Source organism: Cynoglossus semilaevis, chromosome 10 (assembly GCF_000523025.1).
Source record: "Cynoglossus semilaevis isolate Cse_v1.0 chromosome 10, Cse_v1.0, whole genome shotgun sequence".
Classification (NCBI taxonomy): Eukaryota; Metazoa; Chordata; class Actinopteri; order Pleuronectiformes; family Cynoglossidae; genus Cynoglossus; species Cynoglossus semilaevis.
The window spans coordinates 4267-28808 of NC_024316.1; the positions used below are offsets into that span (position 1 = coordinate 4267).

At 40.6% G+C, this 24542-nt stretch overlaps 4 protein-coding genes across 6 annotated transcripts in view; 2 read left to right on the forward strand and 2 right to left on the reverse strand.

Annotated features, from left to right (window-relative positions):
- Window positions 1–4575: 4575 nt before the first annotated feature.
- abt1 (activator of basal transcription 1) lies at window positions 4576–6285 on the reverse strand. Its single transcript, XM_025059702.1, has 4 exons — window positions 5840–6285; window positions 5253–5428; window positions 4992–5177; window positions 4576–4915 (listed from the first exon to the last, which is right to left on the reverse strand). Exons 1-4 carry the CDS (start codon window positions 6246–6248, stop codon window positions 4733–4735), a joined length of 954 nt encoding a protein of 317 aa, XP_024915470.1. The 5' UTR covers window positions 6249–6285; the 3' UTR covers window positions 4576–4732.
- A 1209-nt stretch (window positions 6286–7494) lies between these two features.
- Window positions 7495–8971, forward strand: rad51c (RAD51 paralog C). Its single transcript, XM_008317864.3, has 4 exons — window positions 7495–7668; window positions 7823–8051; window positions 8138–8354; window positions 8431–8971. The coding sequence occupies exons 1-4, from the start codon at window positions 7551–7553 to the stop codon at window positions 8857–8859; spliced, it is 993 nt and encodes a 330-aa protein (XP_008316086.1). The 5' UTR covers window positions 7495–7550; the 3' UTR covers window positions 8860–8971.
- Window positions 8972–9125: 154 nt separating this feature from the next.
- On the reverse strand, window positions 9126–10934 carry LOC107989128 (general transcription factor II-I repeat domain-containing protein 2A-like). The gene has a single exon (XM_017035652.2). The coding sequence runs from the start codon at window positions 10932–10934 to the stop codon at window positions 9672–9674; it is 1263 nt and encodes a 420-aa protein (XP_016891141.1). The 3' UTR covers window positions 9126–9671.
- Window positions 10935–12704: 1770 nt separating this feature from the next.
- The window catches only part of cdk16 (cyclin dependent kinase 16), a 20195-nt gene continuing 8357 nt past the window's right edge, over window positions 12705–24542 (forward strand). For 2 of the 3 annotated variants that reach the window (XR_003050879.1, XM_008317862.3), the window contains exons 1-10: window positions 12705–12843; window positions 13819–14013; window positions 14211–14342; window positions 14417–14535; window positions 14707–14835; window positions 14921–14977; window positions 21632–21746; window positions 23475–23568; window positions 23664–23727; window positions 23824–23947. Coding sequence is in view for 2 of the 3 variants with exons in the window: in XM_008317862.3 (XP_008316084.1) it covers window positions 13890–14013; window positions 14211–14342; window positions 14417–14535; window positions 14707–14835; window positions 14921–14977; window positions 21632–21746; window positions 23475–23568; window positions 23664–23727; window positions 23824–23947 (958 nt within the window). In the remaining variant the exon portion in view is untranslated. Of the gene's footprint in view, window positions 12844–13773; window positions 14014–14210; window positions 14343–14416; window positions 14536–14706; window positions 14836–14920; window positions 14978–21631; window positions 21747–23474; window positions 23569–23663; window positions 23728–23823; window positions 23948–24542 lie in introns of all 3 variants that reach the window. The other variant, XM_025059422.1, reaches the window with a different exon arrangement.

Below are 24542 nucleotides of genomic sequence, written 5' to 3' on the forward strand. Positions count from 1 at the left end.
AGTCTGGGTTTGGAGGTTGCCAGGAGAACGGTACATTTCAGACTGCATTGTGCCGACTGTGAAATTTGGTGGAGGAGGAATTATGGTGTGGGGTTGTTTTTCAGGAGCTGGGCTTGGCCCCTTAGTTCCAGTGAAAGGAACTTTGAATGCTTCAGGATACCAAAACATTTTGGACAATTCCATGCTCCCAACCTTGTGGGAACAGTTTGGAGCGGGCCCCTTCCTCTTCCAACATGACTGTGCACCAGTGCACAAAGCAAGGTCCATAAAGACATGGATGACAGAGTCTGGTGTGGATGAACTTGACTGGCCTGCACAGAGTCCTGACCTGAACCCGATAGAACACCTTTGGGATGAATTAGAGCGGAGACTGAGAGCCAGGCCTTCTCGACCAACATCAGTGTGTGACCTCACCAATGCGCTTTTGGAAGAATGGTCAAAAATTCCTATAAACACTCTCCTCAACCTTGTGGACAGTCTTCCCAGAAGAGTTGAAGCTGTAATAGCTGCAAAAGATGGACCGACATCATATTGAACTCTGGGTTAGGAATGGGATGGCACTTCAGTTCATAGTAGGAGTCAAGGCAGGTGAGCCAATACTTTTGGTAATATAGTGTATGTCACTTGTGGGGTAACTTTGTTACGCCAAGAAAGGGAGTGTTACAATTGTTAAAATATGTCAATTTTGTATTAATCGCCATTTTGCATAACCATGTTCAGCCAGCTGTGGACACTGCACATGGTCTTAGCCACTTAATCACAATGAGTTTCGAAAACAATTCCTAATTTGGTAACAGAGATAAGATCACTGATGGGGCAGTCTGAGAAAGGAGATTATGAGACACTGAACAGTGAGGGCATTCATTTGTCGTTTCTGCTTTGTCGACATCACACATGCAACTGGTTGTGAGTATTGACGTCCAGAGAGGGAGACACGATCCGTTCTTGGTGACTTGTCAACAAAACCAGAGATCTCTGTAAATGCACTGTTGAACAATTAAAGTTGTTTGCTCATTTAAACTTTGTAGTGATTTATCATAACATAACAAAATATTGTCTGCATTGACTGTGTCCCTGAAACACGCACACGGGACGAGTTGGGTCCCGCCCAAAGGTTGCGGGACGGCAAGCGCAGACACTAATAAGTCAAATCTAATAAGTTACCGATCACAATGCTACAGGCAGGTCAGAGAGATGGAGAACAAGTCAGAGACACGTTAGCCAGAAACCAACAGACAGGCCAGAGACAGAAAAAGACAGATCAGAAGACAGAGACAGACAGGTTACAGACAGAAACGGATAGGTTACAATAGGAAATAGATAGGTCAGAAAACTAAACAAACCATCATTTAGAACTGAAGAAGCCTCTTGGATGAGAGGCAAAACATCTTCTTTGAGAAGATTTCACATCCAGTTGCCTAATAGAACTCTTCAACCATAAACAAAAAGAGCAGCAAAAGTATTTCATTTAAATGTATTTTATTTTAGCTCGTTAGGTTATTAACCTTGATTCTGAATTTGAAGATTATGGAAGATTAAGCATAACACAACAGGAACAATGACATATTCAAACATATTTGTATTTATCTTACATTTTTAACTAAATTCACATGTACTTCAACATTCACAGAGATGTCAAAATACTTCAAATGTAATTAAGTACAAGTATCTTTACTTTGCTTAAATTCTAAATGTCTAAAGGCAAAAATACCTATCTAAAAAATTACTCAAATAAAAGTATAAAAACTTTACTTTAAATTACTTCATGCAAAAAAGGACGAGTCATACATTAAATCTGTTACTAGTTGTTTCGTCAGGAAAACGTTTTCTGTTAGATAGGACTGTAAAAAAATGCTGTTAGTTCAGACCCCAGTTTCCTAACACACAAAGAATTCAAATAAAGATCAAATAAAGATCTGATCAAATAAAGAATCAAATACGAGATCTCAAATTTTAATAGTTTTACTTGCAAGCAAGGAGTTCAGAACAATGGTTACATTCAGAACTGCACTGAGGAACTCCTCAGTGTTCAGAGCCTAAATACAGTTTTTTGTACACACACTTCAATGGTCAGAACCTTAACCCTTTACAGCCATGTGGTGTTCTCAACTTCTGAGCGCTGATTGGCAAAAGCTGCTTCAAACAAAGATTCTCCACCAATAGAAAACATGTACATGTGCTGAGCTATTCTGCTCAGTCTGTCTCTATCTCCAAGCGTAACAGTCAGTGCCATCAGTAGCATACACCATCCGGTTATGTAAACCATCAGCATACACACCTTTCTTCAGTACTTCTCCTTTTAGTACAGCATTGAAAAACAAACAGTATAAATTGATATGGAAACTTAATACAATAAATATATTGTAAAGATGGAATAAATGTATTTACAATATCTTAATATGTTTTTAATCAACAATTCAAACACCAGTGGCATACGTTGAGAATTTATTATCCATTTCGAACCCTTTTATTGCAAATTCAAGCCATTAAAGTACACTTGAGTTTTGACAGTGACAGTCTGCCAGGCCAGGAACATTTTGCATTGCATGATAAAGTTATTGCCTCATTTGCATTTGAAACAAAGAACTGGCTGAGATATGGCCAAGGATTTCCTTCACTTTCTGAGTCATCGGATCCACCGGAGCTCTCTGCTATAGGCAATCCTCAAAACCTCCTTTTTTGTTCGGCACCAGCCATCATCCAATGACAGGCTACAGCAGGCATGGGCAAACCTTTTGACTTGTGGGCCACAATTGTCCTAAATCTGAACAAAAGGCCGGGTGAGAAGCAGATAGATGGTGTGTTCTTTTGAATTAAGATAAATGACATGTAATGCCCATGCCTGGGTTAGAGCCTGTCTCTTAGTCAAGGTTTTCTGGCCGCATAAATATAGTGGTAAATCCGTGCTTGCATGCCCACACAGATGTAAGACAAGGTGTAAGACTAAAATAAATTACAAATTAATCACAAAAACTACTCAATTACAGTAACGTGAGTAAATGTAATTTGTTACTATCCACCTCTGGATATACAAAAATTGTCGCAGGGATGGTGTATGTCACGTTTTAAAAACAAACATACAACACCTACGCTCACTCTCAAAAATGCTGCCACAGCTGACAGACTCAAGTGTGCAATTAATTGCAGTGCAAAAATATTAGGCATAAAACCGAGCACCGCCTGCCCCTCCCGCACACGACGATTGGTCAATTTTCAAATTGAAATTTCACCGATTAAGTCAACAAAGACTTTCATGAGTTGTTCACATCCCTACTCTTCTTGCTTTATTGAAGAACTCACCAACTTCCTGTCCACCACATAAATCATTCTCTATCGGTATACAGAATTACGTTTCCACCTTATTCTGTATTGTCATATTCAGTATATGACATGATGTTTCTATGTGTATATATATATGATGTTTCATAAAAACACAAGAATAACAACGATAACAAAATGCTCATTCAGAAATGCAGATATAAATACATATATTGGGGTTTTCCCACAATATCCTTAGCCAAATAGTGAGTTATGACCTCCATAATTTCAGCGTATTGTTTAGAGGATTTTTCATATGGAATCGCACTCACAAAACTCTGAGCTGCTGAGATAGTCATGTACTTAACTGCGGAGCCAATTTATTGAGGCGCTATTTCTTTTTGCCACAAGCTTTTCCTCAGCATTTTCACCGCTCTGCTCTTCTGCCTCCACCATTCTCTTATTCCTCGACTACCGTTCCTCCAGAAACTTGCCTCATTGGCAAAATGTCAGCAGGTGAAAAGCATAGCATAAATGTAGTAAACAAAACTTATGGCATACAAGACCAACTTTTTCAATGTATTTATCACACATGTTCACATCACTATAACGATGAAAATGCGATTAATCATACCGGCCTAGTTTCTTCCATGTTCTTCTTTTTTTTTTAACTATTTTATTATCTTTTGCCTTCCTTTTTACATTTTTGTTTTGTCTCTGATCACAGTCCCATGGAGATGAAGATAAAAAGATTTTATGTTTTACTCTTTTTATATGCTTTGCTCTTGTTTTGAAACAGTAGCAATAGGCAGAAGACAGGAGGCGGGGCTGGAGGTGGCAGAGTTAAAGACGCTAAGATTCTCTTTAGGAGTGACAAGAATGGACAGGAATGGACAGGAATGAGGTCATTAGAGGGACAACACAGACAGGAAGGTTTGGAGAAAACGCTAGAGAAGCCAGATTGAGATGGTTTGGACATGTGCAGAGGAGGGACAGTGGATACATTGGTAGAAGAATGTTAGAGATGGAGCTACCACGGGGGTGTCCAAACTACGGCCCGCGGGCCAACTGCGGCGCGGGGGGGCAGTTTTTATTGGCCCGCAAAAAGTTCTGAAAATATAATTGAATATGGCCCGCACATGGCGCTTGAGCTCAAGTCTGTTGCACTTCTCAGTTTCAACACTAGATGGAGCCAGTCAGAAAAGGTGCTTCTTCACTAAACAGAGGACAAAGCCGAAAGAAAAAGAAGAGGTAGTACTGTGAGAGGGTCTATGTGGGTTACATATTGTGAAATCGTAATTTGCTTTGGACTAAGGCTTGTCGAAGTAAAACCATAGACTTTATTGGCAATAGCACCCAAAAAATAAGTTCTTTCTGTTCAATTCACCATTTGTGTAATTATTTACTGTTTTCCCATCATGTAATATTTGGGGGGGGCGGGGGGTCATCAAAGAGCGTCTGTGGTTAGCCCATCTCACTCTAATTTTTTGGAGTTGAAGATCTTGGCCAGGAGTGAGACATTTGATTGGCTCTTCTGCTGCACAAGGGAAATCTTGTCCTGGTTCTTCTGGTTCATAGCTACCATCTTCCTCCTCTTCTTCATCTGGGTCTCCTCTTCTGTCTGTCTCTGTGTGAAGTCCCATGTCTTTTCCTCTACCTAGTGGTGACAAATGTAAATTGTAAGAACCTGATAGTGATTCCTGACTTTGTGCCATTGTGTTTTTCCTCTGTACCTGTTTTCCATCTCTCAGTTTCTTCTTCTTGACCTGATCCAGATGAGCTCTCTTCTCCACGTTGTTCAGATAGAAATTTGTTTCTCTCTTAGCCTGAGAAACTTCCGTCCTTAGCCTCTGTTGTAAAACTGTCTGTTCATATGCCAAACGTTCGCTCAGGTGAGTCCACTGGAACCTATGCAAGTACTTAAAAAAGAACCCATCAGTATTATCACGATGGGCAAGGACCTGAACAATGACATGTTGTGATGTTAAAGGTACCTTCATGCACCATAGGTCTGAGCAAAATCTTTGCCGTTTCCTGGTGGCCATCGGTGTGTTGTGCAGTGATGCAACCACTCTCTTGGCCACACGTTTATCTCTGAACTCTACCCAGCCTTCGGTAAAGTCACACCTCCTTAGACCTGACTTCTTTTTCTTCTTTCTCACCTGATGGTCTAAGACAAAAAAAAGAAAACATTTAACATTTTCACAGATAGCATACTCATAGTAAAAAAGAAAAACAACTTCCACAAACCATAAGTTCGACAATGGTTTTGTAAGTGACTCAGTTGTTATCTAACAAAAAATAATATGAGTAATAGTCATATTTAGCCTCTCACTTAGAGGTCTATTTTAAATCTTTCTTTCTGAATATTAATTTGTACTGATTTATTATATAACAATGAGATGCTGCAATGCATTTTTACACATTTTTGTATAAGATAGTTCAGAAACTAGTGAGACAATTCAGATTTTATATTATTACTGGCAGAAATTATCTTATTTCTCTTTGTGCTGATTTAAAGGTATATATGCTTGTTTACTTCAGTGTTCCTAATTGTTTATGTTAGTGTTGTCTTGTGTACCCTCGGGCTGCAGGAAGATGCGTCCGATTTCTCCATAGGCTGACAACACATTCCTCAGGTGTTTAGGACGGAACCTTGGAGGAATGTGACCTAGGTAAATTATTCCAGGGACAACATGACATCCTGAAGTGGACATTAGTTTAGATTTGGTTTTCTTCAGAGACGTTGCTGGCAATTTTCCTTCATCCTCATTATTATAGCCATCCACAATTGCATTCTCATTTTCTGTTTTAGGAGAATGTTTACTCTCTTTTACATCCTCATTATATTCTTTCTTTTGTTCTCGCATTTCATCATCCTCCATTCTTTGTGCTTCTTTTTCACTGTTTTTGTCGTCTATCTCATTTTCTTCATCTCTTTCCTCGCGGTGTGTAGGACTCCTCTGTTCCTCTGTGTTGTTTTCCCTCATGACCCTACATGAACACTGGAGAAACAATAAATTTAGCGTTACAACGTGTGCACATTTTAAACCCGGGTTTTTACATTTTTTGGAAAAGCAAAGTAATATAATCAACCACATAACAACCACTCTAACTTTTGAAGCAGGGGGAACACGTTTTTAAACAACTAAAGACTTAGTAATCGCAACGAATCTTTAAATCGACATTTAAACTAAAAAATACTACTGTGGGTTTTTTACCGGTTGCGTTTAATATCTCATTTGTTGCGGAGAGATATAAGAAATATTGTTATTTACCGTTTTGCGTTTAATATCTCATTTGTTGCGGATAGATATAAGAAATATTGTTATTTACCTTCGTCTTGAGATTCATCCACAAACAGCCACAACATGCGGAACTGAGCAGGACTGAGTCGCATTTAATGACGTCACTACACGTTAGTCCCTCCTTTAAATGACGTACATTTCTAAACCCTCCGTGCTCTGCAGTTAAAGCTTTTCGTCGTGTACTTTTCAGTTGTATATACATTTTTTACTTTTGGTCTTACTGTCAGAAATTTTTTGTTCAATAAAAAAAGAATTGTGTTCTTTTTGGCTTTTATAAGCCATCTGTTAATGAGAAGAACACAAGCAGAAAATAAGCATTTATCTGATTCTTGTCCTCACACTCACTGTGGTTTGGGTCGCATATAGTAAATTGACCTGACGATGTATTGTTTTTCAAAAGAAGATGTACATAATTTCTTTTAAAGGAGAAACTTTTACTTTTTGGGGGGAACGCTGCAAGACGGTTGACCTAAAAAAAAACAGAAATCTTGAATTTTGCATGAAGCCAGGAGAGAAATAGCTTTTAGTAAACTACTTTCCATGAATGCTCAATGGCTACAAAAATTTCACCTTGATATCAATCCAATATTAGCAAAACACTAACACAAAATACACATCTTAAAAAGTGTATCCTAATCTTCAATATGGGTGTTTTTTATATTTACTTTTAGCAACAATATAAAAGTTAACTATAAAACACTGAAACATTAAATAAAAATTACTTGTGTGTGCTCCTGGCAATGATTTCATTTTAGCATGTGATGAATGTATTTCAAAAACGTTTTTATTTTATTTTAAAAATGGCATCCATAAACGATTAATTGCTAATATAATGTAATGTAACAGCAAATCATTTCACGTCATGCATGCAACTTCATGCAAGTCTCCCCTCTGACTCCTTGGCGCCCCCCAGAGGAGGTGCGCCTCACCTATTGAAAACGGCATTGCATTCTGGGATGGGTGTCATGGCGGCCTCCTGTAAAGATGCAGCGCTCACTCCTTTCCTTGCCGCTGAATTTTAGCCTAAGAAACAAACTGTTTAATGCGGGCTTTCGTGTCATCGCTGATCTGCAAAGACTGACCGATTCGGAATTAATTCATGGTACTGCCCTGTTAAAGTTGAGAATATAAAGTAGTCTTGACGTTAAGTGAAAGTCAAAAGTTGTTTAATTCCTATCATATTAAGAATATTTGTCAGTAAATAGCACATAATGATATTTCAATTAAAATCAGGAGTAAATTATTTGTCGATGCAGAGGCGGGTGTGAGCCAGCAGGATGTGCTGGAGCTCTTGCAGGCTGTAAGGGGAGAAGGAGGTGACGCTTGGTCGTCTTCTACATCTCTGGAGTTGCTGCAGAAGGAGGGTGAATCCAGAAGTATCGTCAGCTTCTGCTCTCAGCTGGACGAAGCTCTTAGTGGAGGAGTTCCCGTGGGAAAGATAACAGAAGTTTGTGGAACGCCAGGAGTAGGAAAAACGCAGCTATGGTAAAAGACACACAAGTATGACCTTTTAGCCACGATGACATCTGATATTATAACTTGTATGTGTGATGTGATGTCTGCTCTATCAGTCTGCAGGTAGCAGTAGACGTCCAGATTCCTCCGTGTTTCGGAGGTTTGGGAGGCCATGTCATCTTTGTGGACACTGAGGGCGGCTTTCTTCTGCAGCGCATAGAAGATATAGCTGCCGCCGTAGTCCGACACTGCTCTCTACTGGTGGAAGACGATGAACAGCGAGAAGGAATTTTGACCTTTACTGTGGAAACCATCCTGTCAAATATCTATGTGGTAACGGACATAACAATCACAGAAATGATGCCTGGTTTGTAATTTGACTCTGATTGGCTCTCTGTTTGTCTCACAGGTCCGTTGCAATGACTACATTGAGGTTCTAGCCCAGCTCCATCTTTTGCCAGACTTCCTGTTAGAACACCCGAGGACCTGCCTCCTGGTGATTGATAGTGTGGCTTGTCCATTCAGACACATTGAGGTTGTGTCTCAGAGGACACAGCTTCTCCAAAGCCTCGGGTTGCAGCTAACGAATCTAGCCATCAGATATAACCTTGCTGTTCTTGTCACCAATCACATGACCACCAGGCTGCAAGGCAGCCAGTCACAGTTGGTTCCTGCTTTAGGTGAACTTTGGGGCCATGCCCCCACAATCAGACTTCTCCTACAATGGTTGAATTCACAAAGAGTGGCAATTGTGGTCAAATCACCAGATCACATGGAAGCTATAGTACAATACCAGATCACAAGTGATGGCCTCAGAGATGTAGATGAATCCGTTTAAAACTAGACGTTTTCTGATTGTCCCAAAGCTCAAATAGTGTGATATTAATGTTTACTGATGTTATTATGTATTGAAATATATATTCTTATTTCTCAGTAAAATTGTTTTACGGAAGTTTGTTGGATTTTTGTTTTTAAGTATTTGTATTGAATTTTAACAAGTTTAATGTTTCACTTTCCCTAAAACTCCAACAACAACATGATCTGGGAAACATATGCTTGCAGTCCTTAAATTTGCTTGAATTTCAATTGCTGTTTTTACAAGGAACAAGAGCAAAGCATATCTTCTTTTTCTTTTGGCTTTGTCCCTTTTTTTCAGGGGTTGCCACAGCAAATCATTGATTTCCATCTCTCCCTGTTCTCTGTATCTTCTACTCTGACTCCAACTATCTGCATGTCCTCCCTCACCGCATCCATATATCTCCTCTTTGTCTCCTACCTGGTAGCTCAGGGATGTCCAAACCTTTTTGGGTGCGGGCTAAAAACGGATCAATAAGCAAAGGCCCGGGCCGCACCCCCCCCATCCCCCCGGCGAAAGACTTAAGTATTATTATTATCATTACTGTTATTGTTGTTGTTAGAGGCAAAAAAAGGTTTTAAACAATAAATGTTATATAAATGTTATACACAACTTTATTTTTGTCAACATCTTAAACATGTGTGTATGATCTTGAACATATTTTTTAAACATTTTAATTTTAACATTTTAACATTCTTTTAAACACGTTTTTAAGATCTGTGTGTTAATAACATATTTTTAAACAGGAAACATACGCTTCGCACATTGAAAATGACTGGTCTAGAACATTGCTCTCAGTGGGAGCAGTGATGCTGTCCTTTGGATTGAAGGATGGCTGGGATGTCAGGAGAAAGTTTGGTGGTTGAGACACGAAGGACTTCACAGAGATGGCTATCAGTCATTCTGGATCTCAGTCTGCTTTTGTTCTGATTTAACAGAGAAAATGTTTGTTCACATATGTATGTTGAGCCAAACAGACTCATCATTCTTTTTGCGTGGCGTCTCATCAGAGGAAACTTGGCATTATTTAAACTCCGATAGAAGTCAGGAAGGGACAGAAGCTGATGTTGACTCTTCAGAGAATCATCACATTGCATTTCAATCAGTTCTAACTGCAGACTCTCCTCCACTTCTTCTGCATCCACCAGGAAGGGTGTCGAGAACAGCTTGATTTGTTTTTCAATGACAGAAAAATCTTGAAAACGCTGGTTGAATTCTGTCACGAGAGATGTAATCACAGAGACATATTTCTCCTTTTTAGCAGAAAGGTCTGCCTTTGGAAAAGCAGACTTGATTTCAGCCAGCGCAGGGAAGTGTGCAGCATTAAAGCTTCGTAGATGTGTCTCAAATAGGCGGAGCTTTACACAGAAGGCTTTCATGTGCGCATACAGATGTGACACCAGCTGTTCTTTGCCTTGTAGGCTCTTGTTAAGTTTATTCAGATGATGAGGGAGATCAACTAAAAAGGCCAAGTCTGCCAGCCACAGAGGGTCACTCAGTTCATGAAGAGGTCGGCCCTTCTCTTTCAAAAACTTGTCGATTTCTGATCTCAGCGAATAAAACCGCTGCAGCAAAGAGCCGCGGCTGAGCCAGCGCACATCACAGTGGTAGAGTACATCCCCGTATTCAGCATCCACGTCAGACAAGAAAGCTTGAAATTCCCTGTGGTACAGTCCTCTAGCTCGAATTATGTTGACGGTTTTCACAACAGTGTTCATCACATCGCCCAGCTGGACAGTCTTGGCACACAGTGCTTCTTGGTGGATAATACAGTGCATCCTCACAGCCTCACCTCCGCTCTCTTTTACCTTGGCGCACACCATGGATGCCATTCCTTTGCGCTCACCCGTCATGGCCGGAGCTCCATCCGTTGTCACTCCACAGAGTTTGTCCCATTTAAGCCCCATCTTTTCAACTGCCTCTGACACAGCGTCAAAAAGATTTCCACCCGTCGTTGTGCCTTTTAGGCTCATCATATCGAGCAGCTCCTCCGTACAGCAAAAATTGTCATCGACTCCGCGCAAAAAAATTAACAGCCTGTACTTCTCCATCAGCATCCTCAAGGCAAATATTGCATCTGTGGTACTCTTCCTAGGCATGAACCCATACTGTTGTTCACAAATCTCCACTTCCTGCCTCAACCTAGCTTCAACTACTCTTTCTTCAACTACTTTATCCCTCTGTAGTTGTTACAACTCTGTACATCACCCTTCTTATAAATTGGATTGCACCAGATTTTCCTCCACTCATCAGGCATCTTGTCAGTCTCTAAAATTCTGTTTAACAACCTAGACAGGAAATCTACTGCCACTTCTCCTAAACACTTCCATACTTCCGCTGGTACGTCATCGGGACCAACTGACTTTCCACTCTTCATCCTCTTCAGGGCTTTTCTTACTTAATCCTTTCTAATCTGATCTACCTTCCTCCTAATAGTCTCTGGTTCCTCATTCCTACGTTCCCTTTCGTTTTCCCTTTTACGTTACCTCATTCAACAACTCCTCAAAGTATTCCTCCCATCTTTTCAGGACACTTTCCTCACTTGTGATTACGTTCCCCTCTCTGTCCTTAATCAACCTCACCTGCTGCACATCCTTCCCAGCTTGCTTTCTCTGTCTCGCCAATCTATACAACTCCTTTTCTCCTTCCTTTGTGTCCAAACTCTCATACAACTCCTCATATGCCTATATTGTTTGGCCTTGGCCACTTCCCTCTTTACCTCCCTTGTCTTCTCTTTGTACGCCAGTCTGTTCTCTTCTGTTCTGTCACTATCCACTATCTCTTCTTTGCTAATCTCTTTCTCTGCACACTCTCTTGGACCTCATCATTCCACCACCAGGTCTCTTTGTCCTCCTTTCTCTGCCCAGAGGACATACCTATAATAATAATAATATTAATATTAATGATATAATGCCTCTCACAGTACTGCCAAAGATCAATTTAAATTATGGGTGACCAACCTTTTGAAAGTAAGGGTAGTAAGTAATACAAAGAGCTACGTGTTTGATACAGACTCTTGAACTGTAATAATAATTAAAAAGAAAGCTAACGCTGCTCTGTCAAGTTTTGGGACAAAATAGCAGACACTGTTCTTACTGTCGTTATTGTACCCTTTTGAATATCATTGAAATCTGGTTAAAAAAAAGACCAGTAACAGTGCATTGTTTGACACTTATAGGGTCAAAACAGCATATTGCACAAACAAATGTTTTGCATGTAAACGAATTACCTAATCATATTTACACACAATGTTGTTGACTGTTACACCAGTGACTCCTTGTGGTAGAGGTGCGCAGCTGAGCACAGATATCCACTCCGTCACGGAGAGATTCGACTGGGGCAATCAATCAATCGTGCTTAAGCCAGCAGAATCGGAGAGATTCGACTGGGGCAATCAATCGTGCAGCAGAAGGACGACACTGATAAATTCGGTTTCTGATTTTTCTCGTGCCCCAGAAGCGCTGAAGAGGTTTGGAGCAGGAGCCCCAAAAATAAATATGATGGTATGTCGTATATGTTATATACGACATGTTATGGTTAAACACTTATAGTCAAATTACTGATTGGTGTTTCAATTTTATGAAAGGAGTGACAGCGAAACAGTTGACTCTCACCTGCCTTGCATTAGCTTCCCCACAACTACTGACTTTAATGGGAAAGGTTGTGCCAGCAACCAGGATTTTCAGTGTAACTATGTTAAATCACCATCTCTAGTAATGCGAGTGTCAAGCTACATACCTTTTATTAAATACTAATATGTAACATCTCAGGTTTTAGTTAAATATATGCAATTTATATGTATAAGCATATTTGGTTCCGTGACGTCACATTGTTGCACTTGAGGGGCGGGGCCGGGAGCATCAGCTGCAATATGGCGGCTGATTACTGGGAGCTGCAGAAAACCGAGATTGTATCAGATTGAACCGAACCACAGAGAACCCGTTCAGACAGGGACCAGGACTTCTGGTGAGTTACAGCACGAAGCGCGTCGAGGTGTAAGCTTGCTGAATACAAATTACCTAAGCAGCTGTTTGCAGAAAACAGCAGCAGCGTCAGAGTTAAACAGGTTCTTCTACGCGGCTATTTATATCAGACTAGAGGCATTTACACCAGCACATAGACATAGCTCATCACCATACAGTAATGCTGAGATGTGTTGAGAACGGTGTCAAAGGACATAAACAGTACCAAATGCATACTGCAAAACGTACACAATACCACCGATAATAAATATACAGTGTCATTATTAGGTACTTCAGTGGTTGCTATACAAAACGTCATAAGCACAACAAGTCAAATATTGAACACACAAAGTGATACGATACTGTCAGGAGTGATACAATAATAGAATATACAGTTCCGCAAAGCTTAGACTTCAGAAAGAACTGCTAAAAGAACTCAGTACACGTACTGTACTAGAGGTTGACTAAAGACCAATTAAATCACCATAATGAACTCACAATGGTGTTTAAAGTAGCATAAATAGAACATTAATGACAACACAAATAAATAAACATTATGGACAGCATCACAGACATCATCAAAAGCTACAAATAAATACAGAATGTTGACAAATGAAGTAATATCAACCAGAAAAAGCATAAAGCGTATAATGCAGAAAAAGACCCATCAAGAAAATAAACTGTTTAACAAATATAACATTTATTTAAAATACAATGAGTGAGAAGATGGACGTCTTGATGCAAATTCCCTGTAAAGGTTAAGAATCTTTATTTGTAAATATCAACACAGTGAGTATCTGAGCAGTAAAATGTTTGCTATTGTTAATACAATATTACAGTAATAATAACCTTTAGTAGGCTTTAATTTAAAATGATATGATGTTAGAATGATAATGTTAGGTACAGAATCTTTTTTGCAATGATTTTGTAATAGATCACACCAAGGCTAATGTTTGCCACCTGGACTTTGATGGTGCAGGCGTGGCCGTGAGGCTGGCGGCCTCTCTCACTTCAACATCACGACCCCCTCTGCCTCCCCGGCCCCCTTTCATGGAGAGGATGAGGAAGATCAAGCGGCAGCTTTCACTCACTCTAACAAGGGATCGGGCCGGAGGCGGAGGTAGAACGCAGAGTGACACCAACAACCAGGAAGTGGCATCACACAGTGATTCAGGTAACTACGCAAATATGAAATTAAAGATTTAAATGTTCGGGTTTTTCTATAAACCTATAGGACACAGATGTCTTGGCTCAAATTTACCTTGCACACTATTGTACAGCACTGTTCAATCTTTATTACATAAGCAGTGCAAAAAAAAATTGGATTTGGAATTTGCTTTGACTTAATCCCCTCTATTTCCCCATTCACAGAGGTGTCTCTGCACTCGTCTGGAGGTTTGAACGGTCGACCGTCATCATCGCTACAGACTCTTCTTCAGTCGTATCGGAAACCACGACTGGGACGTAGTTTGAGCTCATATTTGAACCACGCTAATAGACTAGGTAGTACATGGTTGGGTGGTTTATTCCTTTTGATTGTTTTGTTGGTAAATTGTTTAAATCATGTTTTTGTTCAGAAATCGTCCATGAGGATGTAAAGATGAGCTCGGATGGTGAAAGTGATGCAGCATCTTCATCAGATGATGTCCAGAGTCCAGTCAGAGTCCGACTGAGGAACAAGAAGGTCTCAACTGAGGTACACACGTACTGACTGTGCACAAACACACACAAATAAACACAGAGTAACATAGAAAATGGTCACAAACTACTTCTTTCTTCAGCAGTTTTCTGATTCGTGGTCTGAGTGTAGTCAAACCTTATCTTAAAAGTACCTGAATTAAAGCAATGTTTTTCTGCAAACTTCTAGGACATCAACAAACGTCTGTCTTTACCGGCAGACATCCGTCTTCCTGATGACTATCTGGAGAAGTTTAACCTGATTGGTCCATCTCTGTTTGAACAGCCAATCAGCAGGCAACTGCGGAGAGTCTCTCTGGTATTCCCTTTGGTTTTTTTTATATTGCAGTTTAATTAAGTTTTGGACTTTATTCCTAAACCCTCTCCTTTCTGTTTGTTGACAGTCAGAGATTGGTTTTGGGAAACTGGAAACTTACGTTAAACTGGACAAACTGGGAGAGGTAAGGATGGGTCTTTTCAACTCACGTTTGCCATTTTTTCTTTTTCTCTCTCTCGCTCTCTCTCCCTCTCTATCGCACATGTGTGAGTAGTTGTGGAGGTGTGTTTTCTGTCTTTTTTCCCTCTCAAGAATGCTGCCATGATTTTTCTAGAGTCAACAGACAGCTAGTCTGGTCTAGTCTTAGTAGAAAGTCAGTATCGTAGCCGAACAAGGAATAGTTTTGAGAAACATGTTTGTCCCAGTTTTCCCTCTAGTTAATCCAGAGAAAGGAATAATCCTGTCTAATTTTAGAGAGAAAGCTTTCACTGCGTGGCCAGATTGTGTCGGCAATGAGAATGCTTCTGTCGGGTTGAAAATACACGATCTTTGTGACAACAAAAACAATGAAATGTTTTGGCTGTGGGCAAGAGGGGCATTTAGTGTGCAACTATCTGGATAGGCTGCTGCAGTCAGAAGCTGCACCAAGTGTGCAGGGCGCAGACAGCAGGGACTAGCCAGAAAGTGGGAGACAAGTGGAAAGTGGGAATCGGGTGGGGCAGACGGAAACAGCATGTTACGTGCTGTTATGGCAGGAAGCAGGCCGGACCCAAATGCACCATAAGGGAGACTCTCTTCAGGTGCAGCAAGTTTATTCACAAAGTGCGAATTAACAAAAACATATTTGGCCACTAGGCATCCAAAACATGATCGCCCGATCAAAAAAAGGAACAAAAATGATTTTGTACCTTGGTCAAGGAAACCTGTGTCTCTGGTTAGGAGTCCCTCTCGTAGACCATGGCACACCTAGAGTCCCACAGTCTAAACCGCAGATGAGATGTCGCAGTACCAAAAACCAAAAAAGGTTAGCTGCAGAACCAGGTACTGCTGAGAGAGTGACCACCACCACCACCTTCCAAAGTGGCCATGGCCGCTTCCTGATCAACTGGCGGAGTGCCCACTGATGCCTGCTAAACCACTAGAGGAGTAACCACTTGTGCCTTCTGATCCACTGGAGGAGTGACAACGGCGCCTCCCGAACCACTGGAGTTGTGGCCACTGCCGTCTCCCGAAACCCTGGCAGGGTGGCCTCCGCCACCTTCTGATCCACTGGAGGAGTGGCCGCCGCCACTTCCTGATCCACTGGTGGAGTGCCTACCGCCTGACCAGGAGAACCTGTGTGTGAATTAACAAAAACTCACTTGGTCATAAGCCATGAATTCCAAAAGAGGAGAGAGGTATATATACACTATATTACCAAAAGTATTGGCTCACCTGCCTTGACTCATACTATGAACTGAAGTGCCATCCCATTCCTAACCCAGAGTTCAATATGATGTCGGTCCACCTTTTGCAGCTATTACAGCTTCAACTCTTCTAAGAAGACTGTCCACAAGGTTGAGGAGAGTGTTTATAGTGTTTAATTTTTTAATAGTGTTTGATTGATGCAATGGTGTAAAGCACGCCGCCACTGGCCTCTAGAGCAGTGGAGACGCGTTCTCTGGAGTGATGAATCACGCTTTTCCATCTGGCAATCTGATGGACGAGTCTGGGTTTGGAGGTTGCCAGGAGAACGGTACATTTCAGACTGCATTGTGCCGACTGTGAAATTTGGTGGAGGAGGAATTATGGTGTGGGGTTGTTTTTCAGGAGCTGGGCTTGGCCCCTTAGTTCCAGTGAAAGGAACTTTGAATGCTTCAGGATACCAAAACATTTTGGACAATTCCATGCTCCCAACCTTGTGGGAACAGTTTGGAGCGGGCCCCTTCCTCTTCCAACATGACTGTGCACCAGTGCACAAAGCAAGGTCCATAAAGACATGGATGACAGAGTCTGGTGTGGATGAACTTGACTGGCCTGCACAGAGTCCTGACCTGAACCCGATAGAACACCTTTGGGATGAATTAGAGCGGAGACTGAGAGCCAGGCCTTCTCGACCAACATCAGTGTGTGACCTCACCAATGCGCTTTTGGAAGAATGGTCAAAAATTCCTATAAACACTCTCCTCAACCTTGTGGACAGTCTTCCCAGAAGAGTTGAAGCTGTAATAGCTGCAAAAGGTGGACCGACATCATATTGAACTCTGGGTTAGGAATGGGATGGCACTTCAGTTCATAGTATGAGTCAAGGCAGGTGAGCGAATACTTTTGGTAATATAGTGTATATCCAGGGCACCAGGTGACATGAGTGAGAGTATTCGGAGAGATACAGGTGAGACAGCAGGAACATGAAACAGAAAGACCTAACACAGCAACCCAAAAGCCTAGCACAAATGAGTGGCAGGGCAGAGAGTGTGCAACAAAGTCTGCTGCAGGAGCCACTGAGCTGAGCCAAATAAGTGTTGGAGAGAAAGAAGGAATGAATATTGACAAGCTTGTAGATGGTGGGGAAAAAGTGTTTTGGAAGATGAAAGCTTTCTTAGAGTACCTTGCTCTAAGAGGAAATCAAGGGAAGTCAAGAGCAGCCAAATTAAAGAGAATTATACTAAAGGAAAAGACGGGAAAAAAAAGTAGGAAGAAAAAGTGATACTGATGAGTTTTCTGATACTAATAGTGAGTAAGCATGATTTCTCTGATTTTACTCTCCCTGATGGCCAGAGGAATAACAGCTATAGACTTGAGCAAATCCAGAGTTTCTTAGAAGTGACGAAAGGAAAAAGGGATGTAGTTGTGGATGATGTCTTCCCAAACCAGTCTTTGTTTGTTGAGTAAGCTTAGTGGCTAATGAGACAGCGAGGTGCTGATGGTCTGAGGAACACAGAGGTTTATCTCCTCAGGAAATTGGTTCAGAAGGTTAAAGCACAAATCAGCAAATTAGTCAAAAAAGTGCGGTACAACCAAAAATATATCGTACGTATTTTTCTGTTATGATCCCCTTATGTCTGGCCATGAGTAGCTTTAGAATTGCATCTCAAAATCTTAATGGTGCAAGAGATGTCAATAAAAAAAAGATGTACTATTATCTTTTAAAAACCAAATATATTGATATTACTTTTATTCAAGAAACTCATAATACAGTCGGGCTTCAAGTGATGTTTTTAATCCATTCCACAACAGCACTTGTACGTTGATCCACTTGTATCTCAATTCCATTTTCCCCATTAAAAATAACTAAAAACCAATAATTCCTTCCAGCCCCCAGAAATATACTATTAATTAATTAAATTAAAATTCCCACCCATCTAAACATCAGAAACATAGATATAAACAAATATATTGAAAATATAAAATAAAAATAATTGATAAAACATTTTGTATTATTGTTATAAAAATGGGTAAAATAACCCAGCAAGGGATAGTGAGCAAGACAACGCAACAGTGTTGAGTGGAAAAATTGAGCCCATTGGGCACTCGTAGCTCGATGTTTCCTTGTAGGCAGGCACTCGTAGCTCGATGTTTCCTTGTATCTCGAAGAAATACTTACAAAAGTTGCCTACTCCTAACTTTAAAAACTCGGATTTTGGGTATCTCGTATCTTGAAGCCCCACTGTAATAATGAAAATTAATTGGACAGTGTTTTCTGCCAAAATCTTATGAAGATTTGGACAGGACTAATTTAGAACCTTATGCTCAGTCAAGGAAGGGTTTGAAATGTAATATTGAGACCTGTGTGGCAATCCAAGCACAGGGACACTATTAAAGACTATTGTATCGCTTTGGCGAGGCTGGACAGGTTTTATTGTTTTAAACATCAACTGCACATTTTTAGATCTTGTTTTTTGTGTCCAGTTAGCTTTTAAGATCACTTTTTGTTAATAGGAAAATAAATTGGGTAAAACGATAAGATTGCATACTGGCAGTTAAATACTGTTATGTTAAATGATGGTCATTTTAGAAGATGTTTTTGTTTCTTTTGGAAACAATAGAAGTCTGTAAAGTCCCTGTTCTCATCTTTACAACAATGATAAGATGTTGGAAAAATACAAAGACAACAGTTTTGTGAACAATACAGTTTCAGTGTCACAAGAGAGACCATCCAGTTGATTTGACATCTAGAGACAAGTATAGTAGAACTGCAGAGTTTAAGTGCTGCAGAACACAGGGGTCTTTGGTCCAATCACACTTTCAAAATATTTCTGAAATGGATGCTCCATCCAAGTTTTTTTTTAACCTTTAACCTTCTCCCTAAAAAAGGAGACCTGTGTGAGGCTGTGTGAGAGTTGTGTGCTGACTACAAAATCCTCTCAAAAGTGTTGGTAAACAGGTCAAGAAAGGTATTGGAGCAGGTTGTTCATATTGATTAATTCAGGTCAAGAAAGGTATTGGAGCAGGTTCATATTGATTAATCACATTGTGTCTCTGGCAAATCTATTAGAGATAATATTTCTTTAATTCAGGATTATTTGGATGTCTACGTTTTTGGATTCAAAGTTTGATCTGCGTTCTCTTGTCCAAGAGATGGCTTCTGATCGAGTAGAGCACAAATATCTTTGGAAAACTTCTGAGGCATTTGGTTTCTTCCCCAGTTTTATTGCCATGACTAGGACTCTTTATTGTGACATGTGACATGTTGACCAAGTTAATGGTGGAATAGGCGCTCCTTTTACTATAGGGCAGGGTATTTGACGAGGTTGTGCAATGTCAGGTATGCTTTACCCCATAGTCATTGAACCCATGCCATGTCAGGTAAGAAAACAGTTAATGGGGGGTAAAGCTTAGGGGTATTTTTTTAAATGGTGATTTTGATGTTGAAGAACTATTAAAGATCACAGTGTTTTAGTAGAGTCTCCTCTTCAAAGGTAAATTGGAAAAAGAGTACAGCATTGGTGGTGGGCCAATGGCATTGGGAGTAGGTTAAGTATTTAGGTGTACACCTGAGTGACCAGTCAGAGGTAATGAAGAACTGGAAAGGAGTGGTAGAAAAGGTGGAGGGGCAGTTAAAGAAGGGAAAGTGGCTGTTACCCCGAATAGCTTATAAGTGGCTGTACATTTATTATTAACAATTTGCTGGCCTCTACTTTGTGGCAAGGCCTGGCTGTAACCGAACCCCAAGCAACTCTTTTGGGATAGATTACACTGGATACCTCAGAGTGTTTTATTTTTGCCCAAGAATGAAGGGGGGCAGGGTCTGGTACATTTGGCCAGTAGGGAAGCGGCTTTTAGACTAGTTTTTGCAGAGTTTTCTCTATGGACCGTCAGACTTACCATGAAGACAGGTTGCTGATTTTATCTTTGTACAAACAGTTTAGGTTTTTTTATGGATTGTTCATATTTGAATTTCTATTATTTGTCACCTTTTTACATCAGTGTAATTAATATGTGGAGACAAATGGAAACAGGCAGACTGGGCCGTGACTCTTCCTTATATTGGCTTTTGATGGAGCCAATTCTTAGGGGTCCTTGGGTTAGGTATTGCCTGGGAAGAGGCACCACTGATGTATGAGAAGTTAAAGGACACAGGCATAACAACACTTCGGCACCTGTTGGAGTTGGCTGAAGCTCACCTGATCAATGCTGTAACCCTGGAGCAAAGACTTGAGGTCTGATCTGTTTGGGTAATCGGCCTGATGTTGGACAAGATCAGGAAGGCGTTGTCGAGTGAAGACAGAGCGCTGCTGGCGGGATGGTTCGCTGGATGACTTGACACCCGATGATTCTGACCCTTTTCCCAGGTTGTGCTTCAGACTTAAACTTACAGACTGTGGAGGCCTCCTGCTGGAACTAGGTCAAGTGTGGATGCCAATGGACTCTGTGAGGGGAAGGACTTTCTATCAAGGCTGTGTCAATGTCTTAAACAAATATAAATGTAAGAGTAGACATCATTTGGAGGGAGTGGTGCTTTGGCCCAGAGGCAATGTCTCTGTCATTGGTGTGGAACCCCAGGGTTCACCTCCTGGGCAAGTTTGAATCCCGGTTAGGGCGGTTGGTACCTTCCAGTGGACTCACCACCCACAGGAAGGTTTGGGGGGGTTGGTACGGTGCAGTGTGATTTGGGTCATAAAGACTGCTGACCCGGTAACAGATAAGCGGATGAAAATGGATGGATGGATGGATGGATCATTTGGGGGGATCATTTTAAAATGCAAACAGAGGTGAAACCTGCATGGAGCATGCTTTATAAACCACCACTGACAAGAAATACTGGAGACTTGCGAATTTTACATGGGATTCTTGCAGTGAATGCTAAAAACCTAGCTGTTAAAACCTACAGTCTTAGACAAATGTTCTTTTTGTCCTGACAGAGAATATATTTCACTGTTTTGTTCTGAGGCTTTTGTCTCTTTCTTGGAGCAATTTGCACTTTATTGGTGTGCTTTAAGGAGCAGTTTACTGAACAAATGTTCATTTTTGGCCTCTTGTAATGGTAAGACAAACAAGGAGAAAGGTCGACTGCTGAATTTCCTTTTCGGACAGGGGAACTTGGTAATCTATCTTAGTGGAAAGGAAAAGTTGAAGAGGATTGCCAAGTGATTTTTCGAAGTTTAGTTAGACTCCAAATTATGTTGTAATACAGGTGTGCTTTTTTCTTTAAATGAACAGGAAATTACCTTTGTAGATGTGTTAATTATTTTATTTCAATAGATGGTACACTCTGAGGTGTGAATGTGTTTTCTTTTATGTGAATAAATAATTAGTTTAAAACTCTCAACACTCTGAGGTGTGAATGTGTTTTCTTCTTTTATGTGAATAAATTATTAGTTTAAAACTCTCACACTCTCTCTCTCTCTCTATGTTTCAGGGAACCTACGCCACAGTGTACAAAGGGCGCAGTAAATTGACCGAGAATCTTGTTGCTCTCAAGGAAATCAGACTGGAGCATGAAGAAGGAGCTCCATGCACAGCCATTAGAGAGGGTATATTTTTCATTCTTAACCATAAAAATAGAAAGGTGAACAAACATCAGGGATATCCCCATGTACTATTATCTGATTCCTGAAAATACTCTGTAACTACACATCTGTAAACACCGCTTAGTCTATTCTGCATATATTGTATTTGAATATATTTGACTCATTGAGATTTGTTAAGAATCTGTATGAGGTATAGACAAATACACAATGAGAAAAATTTGAATTTTCGATCAGTCCACAGATTGACATTCATTTATACGAACAAACAATGTGTGGAAGATTCTCAGTCATTCAGATCATGGTCAACGTTGAAGAGTTCTGTTAGGCAACAGGGCATGACATTTTCTCAAGAAGATTTTGCTTCTCATCCAAGAGGCTTCTTCAGTAAATATATACTGTCGGTATGACAAAAGATAAAGGTGCTTCAGGTCCCTCCTGTTGGGTGGGCCGTTGGGGTCATCTGGGAAAGTGTTAACCGTGGTTAAGAGTCTGATGGGTCGTCGTGATCTCCATCAGAGTGGTTTCGGTCACATGCCTCTTTGATCTGTGAAACTGGCAGATGAGAGGTGAATCATTTGGGTATTGTTACTAAGAGTGTCTTATATGTGGACGATAAGCTGTGTCCTAGACCACCTCTTCTGTTGAGTGGTGGTTTTCCAGGTTGACAAAAATAGCTTATTTTACTCCTCTCTCAAACCATCTGTCTTCCCTGGCCAAAATATGAACATTGTTGTCCTCGAAGGAAAGTGTTTTGGCCTTGAGGTGTATATGAACAGCTGAGTCCTGTCAGGAACATTTCGGAGGTGGGACCAAGTCATTGCTTTGCAAGTCACAAGCAAGTCTCAAGTCTTTGCACTCAAGTCCGAATCAAGTCTCAAGTCCAAATAGGCAAAGTCCGAGTCGAATCCAAGTCAAGTCCCAAGTCCTGCCGTTTCTGTTTTCAAGTCCTTTCGAGTCCTTCCACTCACTGCCACTCCTTTTTTGTTGACCATGTCGTAGTTTTTAAATCCGAACAACACGATCTTTGCTATCATTTTCTCTAGCCCGCGCATTGTTCGACAGCTCTTTCTCATTGGTTCTCCCGCAATTTGATTGGCCAACGTTTTATTTGATTGGATGTTGTGCCGACAGCACATACGTGCACAATGAGAGATACACAGAAAGTATCGAGTCTTGTCGAGTCAAAGGGCTCGAGTCCAAGTGAAGTCACGAGTCATCGATGTTAAAGTCCAAGTCGAGTTCCAAGTCTCTTTACATTTTGTCAAGTCGAGTCTAAAGTCATCAAATTGATGACTCGAGTCTGACTCGAGTCCAAGTCATGAGACTCGAGTCCACACCTCTGGAACATTTCATGAAAAAAAGGAAAGACTTCAAGACACAAGTCCGCCTCCTTAACCACTAAGCCACCACTTCCCCGGTATGCCCCTTACTGGATGTCCAGTTGCCTTACAGAACTCTTTAACCTAGACTGTGTGGTGTTTGTTTGGACATATTATCTAGTCAATTTGTATGTTTAATGAATGTTGTAATTGTAGATCTTTTTCTTGTTGGATGTTTGTGTAACAATCCTGTTTGTTGCACTAATTGTTTGTCCTTTTTGTTTTTGTTGTTCACTTTCACCTTGGAGAGCATCATTTATATTTACAGTAAAAAAAAAAACTCAGTTGAACAACAACCACTGTTGATTGTATGTCAACAAAACGTTGACATCTCTTTTCTTCTTCTTCTCAGTGTCTCTGCTAAAGGATCTGAAACATGCCAATATCGTCACACTTCATGACATCATCCACACACAGAAGTCTCTCACACTGGTTTTTGAGTACCTTTTTCCACACACCCACACACACACACACACACACATACTCAAAAATACTCAAAACTATAAACTCACAGGTGGTAATGATGCTTGATTGTGTTACAGGACAAAGATCTGAAACAGTACCTGGATGACTGTGGAAACACCATCCATGTTCACAATGTCAAAGTAAGAAGACATTTCTTTGGCATTGGTGTTAATAATGAGGATCTAAAAGTTGTTTTTTTTTTCATGAAAAATTGTGATTGATGAATGTTTTCTTAGCTCTTCCTGTTCCAGCTACTACGAGGTCTGTCCTACTGTCATCGCAGGAAAGTTCTTCACCGGGACCTGAAACCTCAGAACCTTCTGATTAACGAGAGAGGAGAACTTAAACTCGCTGACTTTGGTGAGTTTACTGTAGGAATACCTTGTTTTTGAATGAAATTCAAAAAGATTAGGTTATTGCGTTTTCTTTTAAATTAAACAAACCAGCACTACAAGCAAAGTTTTTCCAATTCAAATTATTATTGGTTAATGACCTAAATAAAAAGGAAAAGGAAAGGAAACGAAATGTGACCTCTGCTTTTAACCCATCACCAAAGTGAACAGTGGGCATCTTTGTGAGCACCCGGGGAGCAGTATGTCCCCACACATCCCCATGGATGTGTAGGGACGGTGCCATGCTCAGAGCACCTCAATGGCAACTTGGCAGCTGGTGGATTAGAACCTGCAACCTTCCGGACCCAATTCTGCTTCATTAACTACTAAGCCACCGCTACCGCTGCTGTTTATGTCATTCAAGGTTCATATTTATTTATACTTTTGCATTATTCATCCACCAGTAAATTCACAGATTAATTCAATCTCACTGTACAATAACAGCTTTTCTGTTCAATATTTTAAAACCTTGATTGCAGCCAAATATTTTGCTTTTTCTGATTTGAGGCTTTAAGTTCTTTTGTGATTGGAAGACATTTTGTCACAATTTCCAAACAACTAGA